The sequence below is a fragment of the Tamandua tetradactyla genome, chromosome 11, assembly GCF_023851605.1.
Source record: "Tamandua tetradactyla isolate mTamTet1 chromosome 11, mTamTet1.pri, whole genome shotgun sequence".
Taxonomy (NCBI): Eukaryota; Metazoa; Chordata; class Mammalia; order Pilosa; family Myrmecophagidae; genus Tamandua; species Tamandua tetradactyla.
In genome coordinates, this window is record NC_135337.1 from 10,761,201 (window position 1) to 10,777,537 (window position 16,337).

The 16,337-nt window shown below is 35.8% G+C and overlaps 1 protein-coding gene across 1 annotated transcript; it reads right to left on the reverse strand.

Annotated features, from left to right (window-relative positions):
• Positions 1–1,841: 1,841 nt before the first annotated feature.
• Positions 1,842–16,258, reverse strand: ATP5PB (ATP synthase peripheral stalk-membrane subunit b). Its single transcript, XM_077119917.1, has 7 exons — positions 16,116–16,258; positions 15,804–15,837; positions 10,859–11,004; positions 9,153–9,316; positions 8,479–8,604; positions 3,041–3,220; positions 1,842–2,086 (listed from the first exon to the last, which is right to left on the reverse strand). Exons 1-7 carry the CDS (start codon positions 16,153–16,155, stop codon positions 2,009–2,011), a joined length of 768 nt encoding a protein of 255 aa, XP_076976032.1. The 5' UTR covers positions 16,156–16,258; the 3' UTR covers positions 1,842–2,008.
• Positions 16,259–16,337: the final 79 nt, after the last annotated feature.

The following is a 16,337-nucleotide window of genomic DNA, read 5'->3' on the forward strand; positions in this document are numbered from 1 at the left end:
TTGGATGTTAATCAGGTACATTCAATTCCACATACCCCAAATAAATTTCCTTTGTCCAGGAAATTTATAGTTCTTCCTGTAATCCAAATCATAGTGAATAGTATCACCCCCTTCTCTATGCTTTCAAACAAGAAGCTGTGACTCAACTTGAGTCTTTATTTCATCCATATTCTTCCCACTCTAGTCCTACCAAAGTCGCCTTTAGTTATTTTCAATTATTTCCTTTCTATCCATGTTGCCAATGCTTTTGAAGCCTTTAATCTTTTTTAGCTAGAATGATCCAACAACCTAACTGGTCTTTACTTTCAGCAAACCATGCTCTATATTGTTGCTAGTGATTTTTCTGTAACAAAAAATCTAATCATCATTCCTGTGATTAAAAGATTTCAGTGGCTGTCCTCTCCTCAGTCAAAATCTAACTTTTAAGCATGGCATTTAGGGATCCTAACGTAACTCCTTACTATTTTATATTCCACTCTTAACTTTTTGAGATTAAATGAAAAATAAGTCTCACTTTCCTACATTGACTTCTCTATAATCACAAACACTGCTCCACTTTTCCTGGATTCTAATCCCCCCCACATACTCTTTTGGATAATTTCCTCTTTCAAATGTCAGTTCAGATATTTCTTTTCTGACCTATTCTTTTTTGCTCTCTCCATATTCTTTTGGATGTTTCCATTGACTTCCTGGGACTGGAATTTTAATTTTAAGTATTACCCATTTAGTTCAACATTATTGTGGTGATTTGGTTACATTTCCCAGAATTCTCCTCTTTGAATGTTTCTGGTTGGCATGAGCAAGAGGTTCTTGTACAGGAGATGGAATAGCAGCTATGTAGTGCAAACATATTGCTGATCTATTGGCTCACCACCTTAATGAAGGCAACAGTTGGCCTGCAACTTCCCAATCTTTTCCTTCATGTTCTCTAACTTTTGGACCAGATATGTGGGAAGAATGACCTGGCCTATACAAGAAAATTACACCATCAAGATCAGAAGTTTTAATTATTGGCATGGATTTCCATTTATGCTTGTGGTTTCCAGCCCATTGTGGATGCCTTCTACCTTACATCCATCTTACCTTCTTGACTGCCTACCCTGTGAAGTTCAAGTTGCAGTCTCAGAAACAGAGACAACAGCCTTAGAGACTGCTTAACCAGCTCCCACAATAGCATAGGGTTAAATCCCTTTATATATAAAAACATAGCTTAGTGGTTCTCCTTCTCTGATTAAACCTTGACTGATATAATGAATAGTAATTATCCATATAGTACATATTTTCAACTATTTTCTACTATTTAAATTGCCTATTTGTATAAAAGTAAAACCTTTTACAAGTATGGGAGAATTAAATGCATACAAACCTATATGGAAGGGCACAATTTTTTGATTTATCTGCTAGAATTTTCAGAGTGATTTTATGATACAACTGTGTCCATATTTTCTATAGACACGTTACTAAAAAATAACAAGAGCAATTATATGCTTTGATATACTAATATTTTCTTCAGTTATTTTAAGAATACAAAAAAATTTAAGTCCCCATAGCTTCTTGGTAGCAAGAAATAATTCACTACTGAATTTTCTCTTAAACCAGACACTACTTCATTGACAACTTTTTAACCCATAATAAAAATCATTGAATATTTCAGAAAATATACAACTTGAAAAATCTTGTTTCAGTTGTCATTTTATTTTAAGATGATACACCTAATTACAAATTTAAATTATAATTTGATAAGCTCTAGTCAGGTACCAAATTTCATTAAAAGCAAACTACTTACTCAAAAGTGCTCATGGAACAACTGAAAGGGCAGAATAAGAAGAATAAGAAACATCTTACTGGCCAAACAGACTGTTTTATTCTCTTACCATGTCAGATTGAAACTTTTCATTTTTAGTTAGGGTAAACTGTAACGTCAGTAGGCAGCAAAGATTTTGTCACATAACTATTTTCCATTTAGGCAGTCAACTGTTTCTAGCTGTGGCAAATGAGATAGATCCATTTACAGAACTGGTTGTGACTGAGCCTTCTTTGCAAGAAGCTTTAGATCTGCAATGCATTTGGCAATTGTCTCCTTTTCCTGTGACAAAGAAAGAGAAATCTGGTTAGACCTTGCCAAAACACAAAAGGGTTGATAAATACTATAATTCTAATGGATACCTCCTATAAGATCAGAACCTCAAGATGTATTCCTGGCATAATATGATAAACTAGGAAGTCTTAGAAGCAAATTAATTATTAAACAATCTAATTTAAACAATTCCAGGGAATTAAGTAAAAAATCCCGTTTCATAGGTTTTATAAGTGAAACCTGGTTGGTTGAGGGCAGATATTCCTGGAGCCATTTGTCACTGACATTGGCTTATATAGCTAATATCTGCTTGAAAAAAACCAATCCCAACCGTAGCAAAATAGTAAGAATGGAATAATTTTTAGCTTCTCTCCTTTTTGTATTTTTCAAGTTTCTTAAATAAGCATGCATATTATTACACTTTTATGTAAAAGATAGTTGAAAAAACCTATTAAGTTTTGATAGATCCAGTCTTTAAGTTCTATATGTTTATGTAGAAAATGATCAGAAATATCTAATTATGCTATATATCTCGGAGGGGAGAAATGAGGTAATATCTGTTCAAGATCGATGAATTCAATGGTTGGAAGGAGGAAATGGAACAGAAATCACAGAATTAGGAAACAGAAGGGGTTTAAAAATAGTCTTGTCTAGTCCCTATTTTTTTTTCCCCAGAGAAATTAAATGTTGGCTAATGTTACCCAAATAATGGAACTCGAACCAGTGGTCTCAATGATCTTCCCACTGTTTATGCCCTATGAGGCAAGAGGCCCTTTGGTAACCAAGCTTTGAGAAAGGAGAAAAACCTCTACATTAACAATACTGAGAAAAATGAACAAGGGTCAAGCCCACTGTTTCTAGGCTAAGAAGTCCTTTCCAGCGATTCCCATTCTAACAGAGCATTAGCAGATGCTTGTCAGAGATGCGTTAGTACAACTCCAGAGGCTACAAAATTTCACGTACCCGCTGCACAGAAATGCTCTGTACCACGTGCTTCTCCACCCAGTTTATCATGTGTTCTTGCTCCTTTCGACGTATCATATTCTGCACAGAGATCTGGTAGTCCAGGCGATTCTTTATCTCCTTGTATACTCTATGCAGCCGTTCCCGGTAAGTAACCTCCAAGGCCATAGCGATGTTATTCTAGGGCAAAATTAAGAAAAGATGATGGATATTACTTGCATATTTGAAGGAAAATACTCTGAGGATTCTGCCAGTTAGACTGCCCCACCACTCTCTAGTATTTTTATGCAAAATTTTGTTAAAAAATATAAGTAACATGCATGTGACAAAAAATGTGAAAAGCATATAGTAAAATATAGTTAGAATATGCAGGGCAGGCCACGGTGGCTCAGCAGATAGACTTCTCGCCTGCCATGCTGGAGACCTGGGTTTGATTCCCGGTGCTTACCCATGTGAAAAAAAAACAAAAAAAACAATATGCAGTAAAAACTAAGTCTCCTCCTGTCCCCAAAGGTCACACTATTGCCAATTTCCTGTATTTCCTATATTTCTTCCCAGAAATATTTCATAAACAAAATATGCATATCACTTTTATTTTTAATTATTATACTCAGATACATTTCAATTTTTACAGTTTAATTTATTAATGTATTTTGATATAAGGTGAAAGGTAGTAGATTAGATTGCTTCCCATGTTTTGTACTACAAATTATGCTACAAGATATCTTTATATATCTTAGCACTGATGTGTGAATATGTGAATTATTTGTTTGATGAAATAAGAGCTCACATTGTTGATATCTACTATGTCCTAAATGCTCTATGTAGTGTCAATTCATTTAAATTTTACAACCACACCATGGGATAGTTACTATTAATATACCCAATACACAATGAGAAAATTGAGTCAAAGATGTTTGGTAACTTGCCCAAAGTTAAAGAACTAAGAAATTGTGAAGCCCAGATCTGAATGCAGGGGTCAGGCTACAGTGTCCATTTTCTGTATCAAAAGAGAGTATATACATTTTAAATTGTGGTAAACATCACCAAATTCCAGATTACCAATTCATTCTTCCACCAACAACATGAATGCCTGTTATACCAAACCCTTGCCAACAGCGTTATCAAAACTTTTAAATCAACAATAATCTGTTAAATGAAGGAAAAAAAGTATCTCAATTTTAAATCAGGAAGAGCTAAGAACAAATTTACATACTTAAAAGAAATCTGAATTTACTTATCTATGATCTGTCCATACATAGCCTTTGCCTATTTTTCTATGGGATGTTGGTCATTTCTACTGATTTGTAGAATCTCTTTTATATTAAGGTAACACACACAGAATACATGTGCTCTTTCCAGTTTGTCATTTGTCTTTCAATTCTTTACATGTACAAATTTTAAAAATTTTATGAGATGAATTTAATGATCTTTCCTCTTAAGGATTCTCAGTTTGTTGTCTTTATTAGAAAGGCCTTCCCAATTCTAAGAATGCTACAATTTTTTTCATGTTCTTTCTTGACTTTTTTTGCTTCAATTTTTAACTAAAGATCTTTAATCAGAAATGTATTTTGGTATAAGGTGAAAGGTAAGAAATCAACTCTATATCCACGAAACTACCCATTTATCGCTATACCATTTATTAGATAATCCATTTACCCCCATAAGATGAAAATGCCATTTATCTAAATTAAAATTCCCTCACGCATTATGTCTACCTCTGGACCCTCTCATTTGCTATGTTAATTTGACTTTCATTGATATGCTTGCACCACACTATTTTAAGTTCCTCATAATTTTATAATGAGAATATGTGGAAGGACTGGTCCTTTATTACTTCTAGTTTTCAGAATACGCTTTGGCTCCTTTTTAAACTTTTTTCTATATGAATTTAACAACCAGTTTCTCCAAATTCCAATCCCTCTGCATATCCTACTAGTATTTTTCCCTAAGAATGTGTTAAAATTAGAGATGAGAGAAGGGGAGAATTGATATCTTTATAAAATTGAGTCTTCAATCTAAGAATTAAAGTTCTTAGAATCTTGTACCTCATGAGCATTCTCCATTTTTTCAAAAGATAGATTACACATTTTTACTTAAGCTTAAAACTAGGCATCATTTCTTAAAAGGTGTATCTTCTTTTAATATATTTTCTAACTGACTACTGCTTGTATACAGGAAAGCTACTAATTTTGTTTATTAGATCACTAACTATGTATCTAGAGATCTTGCTGAGTTTGCTTATTGTTTTAAGTATTATGTTATTCTCTTAGGTTTTTCCAGGTATACAATCTTAGATAATCTATAAATAATAAAGATAACTTTGTATTTTCCTTTCCAATTTTTATACCTCTTCTTTCTTTTCTCTAATTACATCAGCTAATACCTCCAAAATAATATTGAATTAATAATGACAGAGAGGTTATCTTCTTGTCTGTAATAAGAATGTTTATAGGTCTTCCCATTAAATATGATGGCTTGAACTATTAGTCTCAAGAGGGTCCTTGGTATTGCTCAGTACATTTCTTTAGTACATTCACTCTTTCACTCTTCCAGATGATTATTTCATACTTTCTCCTCAAACCTCTAACACCTTCTTAACTACTTTTGCCATCAGCGAATAAAATAGGAATGTTTCCTATTTCACTGAGAAAAAAGCAGCAAAAGAGAATGTTCATAATTGCCACCAATCACATAAACCAATCTGCCTGAATCCAAACTCATGCACTTTGCCTTTCCTTTCTGTAACTACAGCTGAACTGTCTCTGCTCCAAAAGCTAACCCCTCCACCCATGCATTAGATTCCAGGCCCTCTGGACCATTCAAGGATATCACTCCAACAAATGCTGCTTTCTTTCCTGCATCAACTTTTTCCATCTTTTAAAAAAAACTTTCTTGATTATTCCATCCTGTCTCTTTTAGCTACTGACTTATTATTATAGTAAAACTCCTTGACAGAGCTGTCTATACAGACACCAGTTTCTTCCTTCCCATTTTCTCTTCATTCCATTCCACTCACTCTACCAAGATCACCAAGGGTCTCTACATTGCTAAATCCTATGGCAAATACTTAAACCCTTTATTACTTGACCATAAATTGAAATAATACTGTTTTTTGCCTATTTTCCTGGTGTTCTAGTCTCAAGGCTTTAAATGCCACTGTAAGCTCTTGACTCCCAAATTACTATCTCCAACGTGGAATTCACCCCATCATCTCTAGATTCACACATCCAATAACCTACTCAATATCTCTACTTGGTTAATGGCTAGACTCCTTAAACCAATATATCAAACCTGAATGCTATTTTCAACACAGTAAACAGAATGATCCTTCAAAACATAAATGAGATTACATCACTCTGCTGAAAAGCCTCCAAAGACTTTCCCCTCTCATTCAGAATACAAGCCAAAGTCCTTAAAGAAGCCTGTAAGATCTCATATGACCACCCCCTCTACCAGGCTTCCTTTTGTTCACCCCTTCACACATTCCACAACAGCTATTTTGACCTTCTTACTTTTCCTCGAATACACCAAGTAAGCTTCTTGGTTTAAGGCCCTTGCAATTGTTTGTCTTTCTAGAATGCTAATTTTCTAGAAATCCACACTGCTCACCCCATCACTTCTTTCAAGTCTCTGATCAAATATCACATTAGAAGTCTTTTCCAAATGCCCTATAAAAACAAAAATCCCCTTCTCTTGTAATCTCTTTTCCTTTAACACTACATTATTGTTCTATATAGCACTTATTACCATCTTATCTATGGTATTATATAATCAACATACACAAATATATATATAATAAACAATTGGCTATCTGTTCAAATATTTATTTTCTGTCCCCTTGATGAGATCATGTTGTCCAGGAGCTCAATAAATAGCTAAAAAAAATTTCATAAATAAAAAATGTTATGACTGTCATTGGACTCTTAGAAAAAGCTACAAATTCCATTTTTTTTAAAAAGCTAGAATTTTGGGGCATATATTATGCATGATGTAGGAAGCACTCTCCGGCTGTAACCTGAATAAATGTGCACGGAGATTCCAACCCACTATCCCATGTTGTCAGCAACCCATTCCAACATGAGAGGGCTCATGCATCCCTAGAGAGTGAGAAGGGGGTTTGGGAGTGATGGTGGAGTAGTACAGAGAAGACTGGGTTTAACAAATGAGGATGAGTGCTGAGTCAGTATTTCTTTTGGTCTCTGGTATCTTAGGGCAGCTAGAAGTGGGGGCCTAGGATGGTGGAGTTGTGGCCTATGCTGAGCTCTGAAGTCTGTTCTACAACGGATTGTTGCAATGTACTTTGAGGTTTGTTGCTTTTTTGTATATGTGTTGTTTTTTCACAGAAAAGAAAGGGGAAGGGAAGGAAGAGCATGATAGAGAAGATGGGATTTAGCAGAAGAATATGACTGCTGAATCAATATATAGATAGTCTTTTGGTCTTCAGTGTCTTGGAGCAGCCAGAAGAAAAAAATGAAAAATCATGGAACTGTAACCCATACCAAACTTTAAAATTTGTTGTATAATTACTTGTTAGAATGTGCTTGGAAATTTATTGCTTTTTTGTACATATATTGTTTTTTCACAATTAAAAAATGTTAAATGATATGCATGGAAAGAGATTTTAAAATTTCTGAGGTTTTCAAACATTCATGTGCTTAAGAATCTCTACAGATTGTGCTAAAAAATATATACAATCTTGGATACCACCCCTTACCCCCATCAGAGGTTCTGAATCCAAAGATTTTGAAATGGGTTTAAACACTTGCAACCCAAGATGATTCTAATGCAATCAGTTCTGAGATCACACTAAGAAACTCTGACCCAGACCTTTAATATTTCAGATACTTACTCTACTTTAGCATCTCATTTCTCATTTCACTGATGCTCCTATAATGTAAAATTTCAACATAAGGATATCTTACTTTAAATGTGTAAAATACTGAGGTCAAAAATAAGATACTTGAACATGTTCCTAAAGACGGTTTTGGAAATTAAATATTTTAGAATTTAATTAGGCTTTGACCATAAGAACTCTACTGTTACTGCATTTGTCTGTTTTGTGAATCTGCAGTGTAAGATGTTGAATTTTTCCTATAGCAAATACATTTAACTGTATTTCACTTATTTTCTTACAGTGCCTACTATTTTAAAATCATCTTTTGTTTTAAGTGTAATTTTCCTTTTGTAAGATCAAAAATGTGCTCTTCTGTAACTTATGCTGTTTCTAATTTTGGAGTAATAATTCTAATTATTTTTCCATTTAAGAGTTCTTAAATATCTACGTAATCATAATAGCCAGCCCCCATCCAAATATATTTTTTCTAAATAAAATATGCTCAGTCTATTCAATCATTCCTCATAAGAGACTCTAAATTTTTACTGTCAATGCACACAAATGGGTAACTTCATCCTCCTTAGAAACTTTGGGAACCTACCCTCTGGACGTCAAAAAGGTAATGACGCTTCTGCACCAGTGCCTGCTGTGCTTTCTCGAAGTCAATTGCATCTTGGATGTTTTTGATGGAAGCCTGCTTCACCTCTTCTAGTTGGGCAATTTTTTGCTGCAATTATGATATTTACAACTAAGATTAATAAAAGCACCAAAAGTAATAAGAACTGATTCATTTCGTGCTACTTTTAAGTTTTACCCCTCATTAGTGACATTATGACAATAACATAAACACTTTGTTATGTTTTCACAAAAACATAAACACAGAGTGAAATACACAAATCCAGATAGCCACACAAAACCCAATATTTGAAACCAATTAGGTTGACCTAAGAATTAGGGATTTGGAGGAAACACAGAAATTTTGAGGTTTAAGAATAAAATTGTCTCTCAGGTCCCTAATGCTTTGAAAATTCTAAGTATTTATAGCCTAAGCCTTTAGCCCACCATCATAATAATTATGCAATATCTTATTGGATGAGTGAAACTATAGAAAAGCTGGAGATAGTCTGACAGATTAAAAAAATATATCTCAAATTAGTAGCTAACATTTAACACTTATAATAGTAATCATTATAACATACAGCAAAATATCTACTTGATGGCGTCTATGTTTTTGCTACAATCTAAAATGGGAAAAATACAGGGTTTACGGTTTACCTCATTGAGTTTATCAGCAAATTGTCCAATAGAGGCACCATATTTTTTAATTCCATAGATGAGTAACCCGACTGTTGATAAGGTAGAGACAGTCTCTGCAGTAACCACATATATTTCTTTGGATAGAAAATATAGGATAAGCCCAGTTCCGAGCACGTAGGGTCCTAAAAAGAAAAAAAAAAGTTATTTTATGAATGGATATGATATACCTAAAGGGGGAAGACAGAAAGATACTTCTGCATTTGGTTAGTTGAAAGCAAAGTTAAATAATGATTTGAATTAAGGAGTAGTATGGTACAGGTGAAAAAACATGGATCTGGGCTTAAGGAAGCCTGAGCGGTGATTTGTGCAACTAATGAGAATAGAACAATTTAAATAATCTCTGAACTCAATTTTTCCATGTATATCTTCTTCATAGGTTTGATGAAATTGAGAAATAATGTATGTAAGCTACCTGGCACAGTAGTTCAATAAACAGGAACTACTCTACTAAGATGTTAGGTTCTGAAGTAATTTGTTGAACAAGATATACTATTTATTGAATGGGAATATTGGACAAGATAAAAATCTATCCATTCCTGTCTATTTTTCTTAATAGCAATGTGATACTGAAAATAAGCAAAAACAACTATAAACCATGATCTTTAGGATTTTCCTCTGTGACTCACAAATTAAGTAAGGACAGAGCAGGACTTTAGGGCAGCATTTTACATATGTCTAAGCAATACTAGTATTAAAGGATCATAGTACATACTAGAAATATAAAAGGATTACAGTCACAAATGTATTTTATCCAGAGTTTCCCATACTAGTTTCAAAAGTTCACCTCTATTTTAAATTGCCTTAAATATATATTTTAAATGTGAATTTGCAAGAAGCATTTTTATCACCTACAGAGACCTGAGAACACTAATGTTCCCTGCAATTTCAGTTAGGGACATGCTACTTTAAGCCATACCAGAGTTAAAATCTTTGGTTTCCAATGATCCACAGCCACAACAGTATTTGGCTATAGTAAGAAAGGCAGTATGTGTAGAAGAACCCTAGATTTAGTCAGAGGGCCTGTATTCAAGTTCAGCTCAGTTACTAAAGAGACAATATGATTTTGGCAAATTATTTTTTTTCTTAGTTCTTCTGAGCAATGAAAAAATGCCTTCATAGGGCTGTTGTAAGGATTAAATAACACAAATGAAAGTATATAGCATTATAAAAAGCCAAGATATTAGAACAGTTTATGTCATTTTAAGAAGGGAAAAACTGATAAAGAGAGCCCAATTTCTGTCTTCCCACATTCACATACAAATCAACATTCTTTGTTGTATTACCCAGGTTTATTTTTATCTAGAGCCTTTTCCATTACAGTATACTACACAGCTACTTATTTCTTTATTGTCTATAACCATAAGTTCCATTATGGCAGGCACTTAACTTTGCCTAAACAGTGGCAGGCATATAGTTAGTATTCAATACATTTAGTTTATCAACAAATGGAGTCAATGCTATAAAATTAAAATCCCAACCAAATTTATTCTAAAGGCAAGTTACAGCAACCAAACCAATGGTTATATTAAATCACCTCTATGATTTCCTTTTAAAAATAACTGACTTGATTTTTGTGGTATATGCAGAAGAGTGAAGAAACTAAAACCCTAGTTAACATAAACCATACCACACAAACACAGTATGAAAACTGGGCAAGTACTTACCTGTAACACCAGTTTTAGGATAAAGGAATTGGAAGAATTCCTCAGGGATCAGCCCAAGGCGAACTTTTCCTCCATATTCAGGAAGAGGTGGTAGAGGGGCAAAACTCGGCTGGCCGGTATGAAAGATTCTTGTTGCCTGTAATACCCTACAGGTAGCAATTATACAAATTTAAGGTCTGTTCTTTAAAGCAAATACAATATATGAACAACTGGGAGAAACAATGAATGGGCACAAGGATTAAGTAAATTAAGTAAATACAATTTCCCAGTAACTGTTATAATAAAAAGAGAACAGATTAGGAATAAGATTAGAATATGGCAGTGAGCTGTGTGACAAGGACAAATGACTTAATCACGGATATTTAAAGTCTTTTGTAAACTTTCTAATACCAGAATCCCTTCCAAAAGCCTGATAGGTCATCTGCCTAGCACTTTGTATGTCTACTGGTAGCACTGAAATAAATGAGCATAGACTTTACAGCCAGACTACCTGGGTTCAAATCCTAGAGCTGCTGCTTAACTCTGAGCAAGTAATTTAGGCTTTTCTTTAGATAAGAGGGTTATTATTAGTATTAAACGAGTTATCATATGTAAAGTATTTAGAGTAGTACTTGGCATACAGTAAAGTTCCATGTAAGTGGTTATAAGTTCCCTGATGGCAAGAATTTTGACCTTTCTGAACACTTCTTGTGATGGGTATTAATCACCATGTGAAGCACGCCTTTTCAGTGCTGGGTACCTCTAAGTATGTTCATCTTTGGATTGAGCTGCTCTGTACATCCCTGTAACCTCTATCCATTGGTTCTAGTTTTCCTTCTCCACATAAGATAACACCTATGAATCTGGGTTAAACCTTTTAGTTTCCCCACAAATTAAAAAATGAGGTACAAAGAACTGAACCTAATATTCCTAATGTAACCTGACCAATTTATACATTCTATAAAATTGAGAACTTGCTGTTGCCATAATTGGGCTTGACAATTTCACCATCAACAGTGGATTTGCAAACTATTCTTGCATTAAAGCACTCTAAGATTGCATTTTTAGCAGTTATTAGCATACTGACATCTCATATTAAGCTTCTGATAATAAAAAAAATTCCCTAGTTTTTTCCATTTCTGCTGTCTGATGTAGTCTTCTTTATGTTCTAAGTATATTTCTGTCCCACAACTACCTGAAATAAGAGTTTATGTTATTGCATTGATTCTGGGCCACTGCTTATTTTTTGAATCTTATTTCTAGCTGCCACTATATTAAATACCCCATCAAGTTTGAGAAATCTGCAAATATGAGAACCATATTTGAGATTACTTCATTGAAAACTTGGATAATTCTTTGTTGTGGAGGGCTGTCTTGTGCATTGTAGAATGTTTAGCAGCATCCCTGTGACCACTACGCAACTACACTAGATGCCAGTAGTAACAGTCCCCCATCCAGTTGTGACAACCAAAAATATCTCCAAACAATGTCAAATGACCCCAGAGAGAAAAATTGTCCCAGGCTGAGAACCAGTGATTAAATCCTTACTTATTGATGTTAAACATTATTGTGTTTAGTTTACTCCCTCATCATCTTCTGCCTAAATTAGTGTAATAACCCAGAAACTGGTCTCTCTGCTTCCATTCAAATAAACCCCTTAACCTAACCCCCTCCACAAGGCTGCAAATTTGACTTTAAAGTGCTCCCACAGGCTGCCTCCAACCTATAAGAAAACTAATTGATATGGCATTAAACCTGCCATAGCACCTGTCAAACTTGAAACCTCATCTTCTTTCACTCTCCTACCCTCCAGTCAGAGAACTCCTTCTAGCTCTCAAAAACAAAGAAAGTAAACCACAAAACATGCCTCAGGCTGTTCCTTCTGCCTGGTATGCCTTTCATTTAATGACTACCAAGTCCAATAAGCCTTTAAAATACTCAAGCATATCCTCTGTAAATCCTCCCATCTTCATTCATTTAATCAACAAAGCATTTACTGACTTTAATTATGCCAGGTACCAGGAACACAGCAATGAGCATACAAGGGCCCAGCTTTCACGAAACACAGATTAGTGAGGTGTGGGAAGTGTGGGTATGTGTGTCCAAACACAATTTCAGGCAGGTGTGTTTTGAAGAAAAATAGAGCAAGATAAGAGGAGAGGGAGCAATGGGGGCTGGGAGGAAGGGAGGCTGAGGCTTTTTTTCGGTAGGAAGGTCAGATGACAATTTCCCCAAAGACCTGGGGAAAAGAGAGAAGACAAAATACAAAGACCCTGAGGCAAGAAAGTTGAGCAGTTTTCAGAAGAGCAGCAAAAAGCCCAGTGTGGCTGCAGAATGAGCTAAAAGGAGAATGGAAGGAGATGAGATCAAAGAAGTTGGATGAGGTTAATTCATGTTAGGCTTTCTCGGTTACACTAAGTAGTTTGAATTTTATTTTCAAGTTGGATGGGGAGCTCTGGAGGTTTAGGTAGGAGAATGACACAGTCCCTTTGGCTACTGTGAGGATGGGCTACAACCGGGCAAGAAATAGTCTCAGTGAAAGGCAATGGTGGTTCACACTACAGTAGTGCTGGAAGAAGTGGTAGAAGCCAAGACACAATCTAGAAGAGCCTTGCTGATGGATTGGATAAGGACTGTAAAAGAAAGACAAATCAAGGATGATTCCTTGTATCTTTAATATATAGTTAGTTCATTGTTGTACAATTACTTGTTTACATGTCTGTATGCATGCCTTTTTCTTTGGAAAACTGGAAGCAGTAAATTATAGCTTCACTTTTTCCCATACATGAAAATTAACTGTAGATAGATTAAAGCCACTTCTTAAGCCATCAAATTTTGCTACCTTTGTGATTAAATTTGGAAGTGAAAAGAGAAATACTGAGTAATAAAAAAACCACTAACATTTAATAAGCAAACACTATGTACCAGGCACTGCTCTAAAGTTTCTCAGGTGTTAAGCCTCTTTAATTCTCACATCCTCAAAAATGTTAACTCCATTTTGCAGATGAGGACAGAGGTCACATAGCTAATAAAAGGGCCAGGTGTTCGTTCCCTGAAACTTTGGGTATTTATGTGACACTTGAGACTTTAGCACTGAAGCTATGAATGTCAGCATTATACCATTCAGCAACTGTTAAAAAAAGGTGAAAAAGTGATCAGACTTTGACTAGAGATATGAATGAAGCTGATCTGGATAGGAGTAAGGTAAATCAGAATACTGGGTAAAGGATGATATGGCCCATATTTTCAAAATTCAACTTCTGTGTGAGACTAAGGGGACAGATGTTTATTTGGTGCAAAATTTATATCCTGGATAGCACATTATCTAATTAAAATTGTATGGCCAGTTTTGTTGAACACCATAATTACATGGAATCTTGAATACACTGTGAGGTCTTATTGGTTTTTACATGTTGGTGTGATGCCCCAAAATATCCCAGAATAATTTGGGCAGAGAATAAAACAGTGTTTGCAAAGTCCCCTTGGGGGAAGGAGAGGAAAGAAGGAAATATACAGTTTCCCTGTTTGGGGAGTGCCTGATATTCTTGCAAGCAGTTGAACTGGGGACAACCAATTCAATAGGCTGAGCTCTAAATCTTGAGGCTCATTCCTGAAATGGAGAATAAGCCTACTGATAATTATGTTTAAGAGTCACCCCCACTGAACCTCTTTTGATCCTCAGCTGTGGCCTCTTTAAGCCAACTCAGCAGATGAACCCACTGCCTTCCCCCTATGTAAAACATGACTCCCAGGGGTATAAATCTCCCTGGCAATGTGGGACCTGACTCCCGGGGATGAGCTGGGACCTAGCATCATGGAATTGAAAGATTCTTCTTGATCAAAAGGAGGAAGAGAGAAATGAGACAAGATAAAAGTTTCAGTGGCTGAGATATTTCAGAGTCAAGAGGATATCCTGGAGGTTATTCTTATGCATTCTATAGATATACCTTTTTAGTTTTATAGTATATTGGCTAGAGGGAAGTACCTGAAACTGTTTAAACTGTTCTAGTAGCCTTGATCCTTGAAGACAATTATATAACTATATAGCTTTTACAATGTGACAATGTGATTGTGAAAACTATGTGTTTGATGCTCCTTTTATCCAGGGTATGGACAAATGAAGAAAAAAGGATAATAAGTAAATAAATAACAGGGGAGGATAAAAGGTAAAAAATTAGGTAGCTTGAAATACTAGTCCTCAATGAGAAGGAGGGGTAAGGGATAAGTGATGTATGAGTTTTTTCTTTTTACATTTTCTTTTTCTGGAGTGATGCAAACGTTCTAAAAATGATCATGGTGATAAATATTCAAATATGTGATAATATTGTGAGCCACTGATTGTATAAGGTTGGACTGTGTGTGTGTGAAAATTTTTCAATAAAAATATATTAAAAAAAAAAAAGAAGAGACAGGTATACCCTGCTCTTTTATTCTAGCCTCATAGCCATAGCCACTACTCTATAGTTGTCTCCCTTCCTTGATTGTGTGAGGAAGAGAGGTTCTTGGCCTTATTTATTTTTGTATCTTTGGTATATTGGTGGTAAGAATTTACTAAATCAAAGAATAATTTCTGACATGATCTGGGGATAAAAAGCCTATTGTGGGTGACACAGAAAACTGCTTCATTGCTTTATTATTTAACAAACCTTGTTCTTGGGTACATAATCTGGTAAGCCAGATTCATGTCTAGCTGAAGATCACAAGGGGGGTGGGAGACGGTGGAACCGTAGAAGACACTAAGGTAATGGTTTTTAGTTAGAACACATCACCTGTTGCCTTTAAAGTCTTTGCCATTAGGTGATACGACGTTTCAGCCACTTGACACGTACAAAAGTGTTTCAATGAGGCTTAAAGCCTTTTAAGAATTACCTGAAGGTGAGTAATTTCTGGACTGAAGAGGACACCGAGAAGGGAAGCGAGGTGTTTAAACAAGGACAACGGGCAGTATTCCATTCCTCACACTTACCCTGGACCTAGGAGGGCTGCATTCTTCAGCGAAGCTGCAGAAACACAAAGCGCAGGTCAGCAAGGTCAAGGTGAATCAGATTTGACCCTTTCTCGGTCCCCAAGGGGCCCGATCACTACGGCCATGCACCCCTCTCCCCCATCCCCGAGACCGAAGCTCTCCTTCCCGCTTCGGAGGCGCACGGATTACTCTTCTCCCACGACAAAGTGTCGCTACGCTTTTTTTCACCCTCCTTTCCCTCTCACTCAGTGCCCCTAGACCCACTTCTTTTTAATTACCCTGATCGTCCAGATCAGGGTCTACAGCCCTCACCTGCTGCGGCCGAGGCAGAAAGTACCACTCGGGACAGCATGGCCAGCGATGGTCCAGGTAGGGGTCTTAGTATCCCCGTGACCCCAAGGGAGAGGCTGTCAGGGCAACAGCAAGATGGCCGCTCACAAGTCTCGCGAGAAGAGAATGTCTCACCTATTCCCCTCAGCTTTCGTGAGGTGATTTTTTTTTTCTCGTGAGAAGAGACATCGAGAGCCTGTTGCA